We start from the raw sequence: 10,289 nt of genomic DNA on the forward strand, positions 1-10,289 counted from the left end.
TAAAAGTATTTATCTGGGAAAAGGCCCTTACTGATGTGATGTTTTATTTTGCTTTACAGGTACTCTCCATCACTATGAACTTATTTCATAGAGGGACTGTATCCACTTGATCTGTGGACGTTAAGTCTCCCATCTGAAGACAGGTTGATTTGGTTCCTTTCTACCACTGAGGATTGTGGTTGGTGAATGTGTTTGCCCCACAACCTCCAAGTTAATGTATGCCAAGGACAGATGCGAAGCAGCTTTTTCTCTGCATTTTGACGTGGTATCTTCTTAACGCATCGCAACGCCTCGGGCCCACTGGCAGCACAGGATATGGAGGCTCTTGAAGTTGATGACATTAGCCCTGCCTTGGAAGTGACTGAAGACTTCTTCAATAGTTTTGATACTAAGCTTGAGAAGATTGTGCAGCCCTCTGAGGTGTATGGTGTACAGGAAGTCCCTGAACTGGTTGGACATGAGGTATTTGATCAGATAACAGAGAGCAAGAATCTGAGGAATGTTGCCTCCTTAGCCAAAAGTAGCCTCATCTGGGATCACTGCAAAAATGGCTTCCTGGAAACCAAAGCTCAGACAGCATTCCCTGCCAAAGACCAGCGCGTGGTGCAGAGAGGAACAGCTGCTGACAACCTTGCTTGGGCAGGGGAAGGGGAGACTGCAGGTTTTAACATCTTCAATATCTGCCAGCGGAGGAGAGACAGGCCTCACTCGGTGAATGACATTCTGGTACAGAATGAGGAAGCCTCCACCTTCAAGCCAGGGCACAACAGGTCACGCTCCGATATCACCCATGTAAACTGGGGACTAGTCTTCACGGGCACCTCCCTGCAGCAGCCACCTGTGCCTGGTCAGGACAATAACTGCACTCTGCTCTCTTACCTGGCGTTAACCAAGGGAGAGGACATCCAAGGAAACACAGGTTTGTGCTAGTGCTTTATTGTTTTTGTTGACATGAGGACTTTCCTAATTGTTTTTAATATTTATTTTAAAAGAGGAGCTGCATGTTTAAAAAAACCCAAACAAACAAAACCCCCAGAAACCAGCTGTGAGGTAGCTCTGAAGAGCATAGAAATCAGCATGGCTCTGTTGTCTTTGATATAAGTCTATCTGTTTGCCTGCCTCAGGATCAGTTTTTAAACCAATCTTGACTTCTGTTCCTTTCATGTTTTGAAAAACTCAGTGTGTTTTCCTTTCTGCTTCTATTTTGTTCAGTTTCACTCAGGAAAAAAAATTCATTTATTATGTATTTCTGATCATTTCCGTATCTGATTTTCCCAAACTAAAAAAAGTTTGGAATGCTGGAACTATTGGGAGAATGGTAAATCCAAACAAAGGCAGTTTTCATAAAAGTTAGAGTGGTCATTAAAGAGAGGGCTTACAAAGCTTTACTGTGAGGCCTGAGATCTCTGCTGTGTTTCTTTAAGAAATGCTGGCTATTCAGTCCATAAACAATTAACAAAAACTCAAGCATGCAATTTGTGCTTGTCAATATTAAGGCATCTCTGCCAGCTTTGTATGGGGTACAGGAAGTCTTGTTATCAGGTTGAGGCAGGCGTCTTCAGTAAGCCATATGAAGCGATGTTTCAGCGAGTGATACTTTTTCCTTTTCCTTTCTCAAGCACAGCACTGGAAGAGGTTGTGCTCAGGGCTTCAGAAACACTGACCCAGTGTCTCCATCTCCATGATTTATTTTGTAGATGCCAGAAGTGGACGGAGCACTTACAGAACAGAAAAGCAGCTAGCACCACAAAGATTTTATAATCTAAATGAAGGCAAAACTTAACAAAGGAATTTAAAAATCAAAGGATTGTGAAAGCATGAGTGTGTACTTATGGTAGAATGACTCCAGTTATGAATAGGTAGCCTGCTTAGGGTTAAAACAAGCCTTTTGGATTAGGTTTTCCAGATAAGTCAGCTATTCTGGAGCATAAAAAACAGGTCCCTAAGTGTTTGTGTTTGTGCATGTGTGCATATGTAAATATAAATATGTATAATATGTAGATATATATGGATGCATATGTACATACACAAACCTGTAGGTTATTGTTTTATTTTGTGACATAGTTGCTGTATCCCAAAGAATGGTGCTCTTGATTGACAAAGGCAAGTATACCTGCTGTTGTTTTTGTTTAGGGAGATCTATTGCTTCTCATAGAGTGGGGTCTCTAGTCTGTGTCCTTCCCTTGGAAGGGATGCAGAGCAAAAGCCTGGAGACAGAGCTCTCAGTTTTTGTCATTTGTATCCTGAGCATCTCATGGGTGTAACTTAACATGTAACACCTTTATATGCCCACAGAAACACCACAAAAATCTAGCCATTAAAGGTCAATACATGTCCCTGATAGTGTTCTAAGCTTAATCTTTTTGGCCCAGTTTCCCCATGCAGCTTGCAGAACAAGAAAGAGGTTCTGTTATGCTATTTATAAGAAATACCTAAGCCACTCTGTATTTAAAGACCTGTTCATGTACTTATTCAGTGAGAGTCATTTCAAACTGTCACTGGATCCCCAACCTGCAAGAAGCAAGTCACCAATCCAGCTGGTGCTGGGCAGCAGAGTCCGAGACCAAATCGGTCTCCCTTCTGTCAGTCCAGGGCTCAGGAAACTGCAAGAGTACTTTGGGGTGCACCCTAATCCATTGTACCTCTGTCTGGGGTGAAGAAAATTACATTCTCCTCTTCCTTATGCACAGATGTGAGACAGTGTGATGCAACTGTTCATTAAAGGAATCAAAATGAAAAATGAAAACAGTGATACAGGTTTTTCTTCCCCTTCTGGCAAACAAAGACATTTTATTAGGAACTGCAGCACTGGGACACCACTGCTTCTGAAGTCAGGGACTGCATCCTGCAGTCTCTGCCCCCTCCTGAGTGAGAGTCTCTGTGCTTTCAGAAGCTGGGCTGTCTGCAGTGTTGTTCTCCTTCAACCCTGGCTCCCACTTCAGCTCTTCCAGTCCATTTTGCTTAGAGATGACAGACCTCAGGAAGATGCACCAACCTTCTGTAAGCTCTAAAAAGGCCTTGCTGTATCCAGAGTCAAGTCCGTAGCAGGATTTCAAATCAGTGTCTAGAACAGGTTGATAGAAAACCTTCCATGATATAACCATGAGAGGAGGGGAAAAGACAAGAAACGTGCTCTGTGCATAGACGGATCTGACTGTGGGATTCCTTAAGCTTGGTTGTGTCCAGGACTCAGTCACCCCATTGCAGCGTGCGCTCAAGATGTGCCACTTTGGTAGTAGCAGTGGAGTTCAGTTATACTCTTCTGAGCCTACAGCAGGCTCTTATACCATTTAAATGCAGTTAATCCAATGAAGTTTTTCTCCATACAGAAAAAGTGAACAAACTGTGTTAGAATGTGATATACTCTTTATTGTTATGATTTCATGTTAAATGGTTTGTAGTTGCAAGTTATAACTGTGACAAACTCACATCTGTAAAGTAGTTTTGTGAAGAATAGCAATATTAGTGCTCTTGGGAAGAACAGAAACTGACAGATTTCCATGAAGAATACTCTTGTTTTTATACTGTCTGCCATAGTGCCAGGTGTCTTACAGCCCATCTATTCCACAATTTCTCTGTGGTACCAGGAACAAGTCCCGTTGCTGCACTCAGTGCTGTCAGAAGCGTACGTCTCTTCTAAAAGGCTTTTTACAGAAGAGACTCGGTATGGTCAAGTTCTGGAATCTCGGAGGAGAACCGAGCAAGGGAAGGAAATGGATTAGTAAGAGTGGCTGAAGAACCTCTCCCAGTACTCACCTGTAGCCCAGCAGCAGTCAGTACCTCTAAGGTGCTCAGCCCACACTTCTTTTATTGCTTTTTGCAAAAGTGAAAGGCATTTGTCAGCACCTTGCTGTGTGCCCTCCAAGAGCCTTTCTTCATGGGATGTTTGAAGGCAGGGTACCTTCTTTGAGGAAGGAGAACTTCTGTGCTCTGAAAATGCACTCTTTTAACCTGTTCTGTTCAGCTGCTGTGCAGGTTTTAGAAGATAGCCATGGTATTTCTTCCCGCTGTGTTTACAAGACAGCCTGCCATAGAGTTTGCTGCTACTGTGAGCTGAGCTGAAAAGAGAAAATCAAAAGCAAGAAAGTAGGTGTTGCAGATATGTGTACCTGGGACTTGTAATTATTCTCCACAAAAGACCAAAAAATGTATTTTAAGGTTGTCTAAAAGCTGCTGCAATGATTGAAGGGGTCATAGTGGCCGCAGCCTGTGGAGACATCCCCTTCTAGGGCTTTAATACACATTAAATGAACTCATATGAGATACTGAGAGCAACTTCAGCCACTCCTGTCAGTCCTCATTGCAGTAAAGGACTTCCCTCTGGAGCCTGCAGAGGTCTCCCAGTCCTCCGAGGCTGGCTGAGTTGCAGCGTAGATTAACTCTTCACAATTTTCTCCTCTCTCCCCTCTCTCTCTCCCCTCTCTCTCTCCCCTCTCTCTCTCCCCTCTCTCTCTCCCCTCTCTCTCCCCCCTCTCTTCTCCCCTCTCCTCTCCTCTCTCTCCCCCCTCCTTTCCTTCTCTTCGTAGTATATTTATTACTATGAGCTTATCTGTTCCTGCTGCTTGCTTTTTTGTAATACAAATAAAACGAAACTGGGTCCTTTCCATGTGCTGTGAAAGGAAAAGAAGCTGTGCCTTTTGGACCAGTATCTCCTTAGGCCTGCTGGCAAACCAGCTAGTGTGCTAGAAATGAACAGTTTGTGCTACGGAGCAGTGTGGTAAGTGGAGCTGGGGAAGATGAGGTTGTAAGCAAATTCAAGGCAGGCTTTTGTATTTCTGGGCATGTGGCCTGACAAACAAAGGGAGAATGCTGCTTCTGTAGTATCCAGTGAAAGCTTACTTAGATCACAATGTGTGAGCAGTTATCTTTGATAGTCATATGGATATTTTTATTCAAACACAGCCACTCCCCACAGTGTGGGTGCTATAGTACTTTTCCCAGGTAGCTGTTTTGTTTGCCTGCCATGCCTGTGAGCTTGGGGTGCCATGTGCCCCTCTCCAGCAAGCAGCTATGGGGGTACTCAGCCAGCCCCACTGATTTTTGGCAGTATGCTCTGTCAGGAAGCTGAGCCTACGGGGTCTTTGCAGCACTCTGGCATAGCAAAACAGACATATCGGAGAAAGGTGACTGACTTAAAACTGGCCAACAGGCCCAAATTCTACTGTGTCTCATTAAGGCCAGGATTTCACCTCGTTCCTTTGACTGACTGATTTAAAAAAATACCTCCCCCCCCTTTCCCCAGCCCCCTTCACATTTTTAATCTGGCTGGGAGCTTAGCCATCATTTGGGACACTTTGAAGGTATGATCTTATACTCGGAGTTTGTGCAGGGGATGTTTCAAGAAAGGCTTGAGCCCCTCTTCATATAGCTCTTGTACACATTATATACTTTTCTAGTGTGTTTTTGTAGAGGTAAGACATCTAAATGTATTCATGAGCAACACACCACCGATACACAGGTGATCCTTGGGTTTTGAGGAGTCGTTTTACAGTGCTGCTTTATCTTATTCTGGCAACCATGCAGACTTTATGTCAGGGTGTTTTCTTTGTTTGCCAGATATCCTCACCTTTGGCAGCAGTAGTGGTGGCTGGTACTAGCTCTGTACCTGTAATGTTGGCTCATGCAGCATCTGGTGGTACATATCAGTGTGCTGAGCAGATTTGTGGTGATGGGTCACAGAACAGCAGACAGCAGTGCTGTCAGTTGCTGCTGTTGTCATCCTGCTCAGGGAGGAGCTGCAGACAGCAAGCTGGAAAGGGGACGTGTGGCAGGTACGGGAGCTGCTGCAGCGGTGGAGGTGTCCAGAGATCCTGAGAGGTGTGAAATATTGAAGGAGTGACATGCAGCCTTCATGCTTCCTCTCCAGTGAAGGCCAGGTAAAGCCTAGCTCCTGATCAATCTACCAGGGAGCTTTCTGAAGCCTAATTGGCATTTGTGACTTTGCAAAACATCCCTGTAGCACTGTCTTTTGTCTGCGGTATGTAAAAGCTACACAGCCAGGGCAGACCAATAGACAATTATGCTCTGGGATGGCTGAACATTATAGGTTTGTGGTGCTGTGCAGAAGATAATGGTGCTGCCATCTGAGAGGCAGATGTGCGGAAACACCACTTCTGTACCTTCCCCTCTGGAGAGCAGGAAGCCTCAAACCACTTGGAAACAATTCCAGAGGTATCAAGCCAGTTGGAGAACTGATGCCCCCACTGTGGCCAATTTATTTTCAGCATAAAAGGTAGTCAAGAGAAAAGTGTCTGTACTGCAGAGATTTGGGACCTTTCAAGATTTGAGGAGGCGAAAGTGTTATTTAAAACAGAATGCAAGTTGGATGCCCTCCACTGTGAGGGTCCATAAGTGCCAGGGACTGTCTGTGCCTCTAGCAAGAGATAGCCCCTTCTCCCAGGAGATTACAGTTTAAATACACCACACATAATAGGGAGGGTGAGTAGGGACAAAGAGAGGTGAGACGTTTTGCCCAAGATCAAGTGGGTGTATAATTTGGATTACCTGCCTCCAACTCATCTGCTGGATGATACTTCCCCACTGACCCCGCTGGCTACTTCAGGGAGTGCAGCACTTGTTCCCTGCAGGCTTACTCCTGATTGCTCCCTGGGCTTGGACACCCTCCGGAGCTGGAAGGGCCACGGGGGGCTGGCAGAGAGCAGCAGTGGAGGCGGCTAGGCTGGGCAGCTGTCTGAGTGGAGGGAAATGTGACCTACTCCACTCCCTTGTCTGGGAGGCTGTGGGAGGGTGCAGAGTGATGGAGAGGGGAGTGCGGTGGGGGGCGATGGGAGGGGCTCACATATAGTGGATAAATTCACAGTGCAGGAGGATTACAGTAAACAGCACTGATGAGTTTGATTGTGAAGCTGTTCAGGTTGGGAGGGTTATTCTTTATGGAGATTTTTGCTCTGGAGTTACGACACTCCATAAAGCTAATGAACAGAGTTTTCATCTCCTGGGGCAGTGCTGATTGCTTCCAGTGATGTTGTGATGACTTTCATAACTGAATTTTCAGGTTAGTCGCTATCATTCCCTTAGTGGTGTCAGCTAACTCTTCTAATATGAACTGACCCTGTTTTCATAGCTTTGACAGTCACTTTATACCCTTTCTTCCTTCTTTTTAAAGCTGAATTGGATTGATAAAAAAATCAGCAAATCCATCTTCGTTTGGTATTCTCAATTCTTTTGCAAGTGTTGCTGTTTTATGCATCTCCTAGTTGGTAGTAGGTAACCATCTCTTTCACATCATTATACTTCTGTCTGCCAGAATTGAGTCCTGTTCTGGGTTGGTCTTGCACTTTGACTGAATCCAGCCTCCTTCCCCACTGCCCCCTTGGCACAGGCACTATGTTAGTATGTGCAGGGTGCTGGTGGTCTGCTCAGCAAACACTATACAAGTGTTTGACATGCTGCAGAGGAGCAAAAAGGATTGGATGGAGTGGCTGGGCAGCCAGGATCCTATAGACTTCAGCAGAGTTTCTCATATGTTTCTCATACAGTGCCACACCCAAAGGGAGAGACATAGAGAATAATTTGTTCAGGTTCTTTATCCATCTATTTAGGTAGTTCAGTCAGTGAGGAGCTTATTTTTGGTGAACACCTAAGCCAACCTCACTAGTAATGCATAAATCTAAAATTAAGACTTTGCAAATTCAACATTTTCAAAGCAGGTCTTGCTTTCATTAAGCCTAAGGAAGATGAAAAATAGTGAATACCCTTCTGGTGGGGATAGGTGCTGTTTCTTTATATAAATTAATGCAAACTGCTACCTAGTTACAAGACCCATTGCTGTAGTGGTCCCTTGAAAAGGAGTGGCATTGGGAAAAGAAGCCAGATTTGGCTCCAGGACAGCCATCTGCTGGAAAGTTGTGGCTAAATATCTATGCCATTATTGCAGGACCAAGTGGAGTTTTGCCTGAGATACACCTGCAGAGCCAGATGGGAAAACAGGTGGGAAGAAAAGATTGTATTTGTAAGTAGGAGGGAAGCGGTCATTGTAGATCTGAGGCACAGTTTGTCCCTGATCTAGCAAAGCCCGCCAAGCAGGTGACTAGCCCAACCCACTTTGAGAGCATTTTACGTCCCAAAGGCATCTGCTTAAGTTCTGTGGGAATCAGAGAGGAGGACTATTGATAAAGACTCTGTAAATTACACCCCTCTCTTCCAAAGCATTAGAGAATCCAGAGACGAGTGCCACCTCAAGAGACAAACCCCTCAGAGACTAGGCGTCTCTGCTCCTGCTCTTTTCCAAATTACTTGTTATTACTGTCATCAGAAATGCTTCAGTGGTGAAAAACAGGGCAAGTTTTCCTGCCATACCAACAGGGACACAAGTACAGTCAGTTGTTCTGCAGCATATAGCTCCTGGACATGCTGAGACAACATTCTGCCGTGCTGGTTGCACCAGCTGCCCCCAAGTGTGGAGAGGGGTAGTTGTGTGCTCAGTGCAGCGTGCCTAGCTGGGACAAGTGGGAAGTTCCCAAAGAAGAGGAGAGACGCTGAGAAACATATTGCCTTGTCCTCAGCTTCTGAGTCTCTTTTTATTTCCCTCTGCTTTCTTCCCCCTCTTCTCTTGAAATTATAACTCCAAATGGCTCAGGCATGGGCCATTTACTGTGATTATTTCCCTTTTTTTACTCTTCTTCAATTTACTCTCCCTGTCTCTGTAGGGAGGAAAAGAGATGCAGTTTCTGTTTGGAAGGTGGATGGAGAGATGGTAGCATTTGCTCTCTGAGTGGAAAGGTATTATCTGGCACACTGCACCTTGAGGAGATGGAGGAGCAGAGGGTTGCAAGGTGTGTGTGTATGTGCAGCATATGGATTCAACCTGTTTCTGCCAGCATCTATTGCCCTGACCTAAACAATACAAGGCATTTGAATTTTAATCAGGTTGGCTGCTGGTTCTGTCCCCGTTAGAGCGATAGCCAGCGGAGCCGATTCACGGGAGCTTGAAGGGAAGGAATGGGGCAAAGGAGGGAGAGGGGGGTGCCTCTGTGAAAGGCAGGGAGAGATAGCCTTTCTCTAACTCGACAAAAGACAAGCAGACCTGTGTGCTGATGCAGGAGGGGTGGCTGGGGGAAGGTTATGAGTTGTCTTATTATGGAGAAGCTTGAACTGTCATCTGTATTTGATGGAAGCAAGAGAGATTGCAGTTGGATCTGCAGAAGCGCTGCCTCCCTGATTGGATTAATAGAAAGGGAAGATGACTCTAGAATAGCTGCCCATTATCTGCACTACAAAGGGATTAGTGTGGGTTTCAGAGAAATTAATGGCTTTTGAGTTAGCACAGAAATACTAATGAATGTCAGGGCTAGAGATGTACAGTGAAGAAAATTGGTTCTCTTTTAGTGTGTGTGGGGGCACGTGTATCTGTCCGTTTGGGCTATGAAAGTGTGCTTTTTCTCTACCATTTTGAGTTTTAGATTAGGCTTTGAGTTTTCACGTTTAGCTGAAATACTCTGAAGTAGTTTACTTGTCTGCAAGGTGTAGTTATATCGATTTCTTTTTCACCTTTTCAGACCTAGTGCAATTTTTTAATTGTTGTTATGATTTTACTCATATATGCAGAAAATCTTTGTAGGTGAAGTGTAGAGTGCTTTGACCATGGTGTTAAATGCAGGCTGCATTCTGAGTATGTGGGTGACGTGGGAAGCTGCTGGCAAGGCAAAACCTAAGTGCATCCTTTGTGTTAGTGTGGATGGGAGGTAGCATCCTTCCCCCATTTTTTTAACCCCCATGAGGTTTGCATACTCACATTAAGTGTATCAAACAGTATACCAAACAATTAATTTTAATGTATGTTCATTAGGTTTAACTGAAACTTGTCTACTTAATTCTTATAAATCCTTAAAGTTGGTCTTCACTGAAGAGCTAGCCAAAGCTTTTATACTATTGCCATCCTACTCCTGCCTATACACGAAACTTTCACAACCAACTACAGTAATGCTGTCAGCCAAGGATGGGAGCATCTCCTTAGACTGTAGGTTACAGCCCAAGTTCTGCTCACCAGTTGGTATCAGAAGCCCCTTGGACAGAACCTCAAATACTCATAGTCCCTGGCTCTCCTTGTGCGCCCGGGAGGACAGACAGTGGTGAGAACAGCTTGGCCAGCAGTCCTGGGCATATCATTGGGGAAGCCCGATACAGATGGGGATGCAGTAATTTCTCTACAGGCTCATCTTTGTCTCTTTGTTTCCAAGCTTTGTCAAGCCCAGATGCTTCTGTTCTCTTAGCTCTGCATTGAAGACATCGTAGGTATACTCTGAGGTGATCGTGTCTAAAGCTTGTTA

At 44.9% G+C, this 10,289-nt stretch overlaps 1 protein-coding gene across 1 annotated transcript in view; it reads left to right on the top strand.

The window, feature by feature from the left end:
* Positions 1 to 315: 315 nt before the first annotated feature.
* The window catches only part of PLEKHM3 (pleckstrin homology domain containing, family M, member 3), a 32,927-nt gene continuing 22,953 nt past the window's right edge, over positions 316 to 10,289 (top strand). Inside the window, exon 1 of the mRNA XM_010296651.1 lies at positions 316 to 919. Coding sequence (XP_010294953.1) covers positions 316 to 919 — 604 coding nt within the window. The remainder of the gene's footprint in view (positions 920 to 10,289) is intronic.

The sequence above is a fragment of the Phaethon lepturus genome, unplaced genomic scaffold (assembly GCF_000687285.1).
Source record: "Phaethon lepturus isolate BGI_N335 unplaced genomic scaffold, ASM68728v1 scaffold31640, whole genome shotgun sequence".
NCBI lineage: Eukaryota > Metazoa > Chordata > Aves > Phaethontiformes > Phaethontidae > Phaethon > Phaethon lepturus.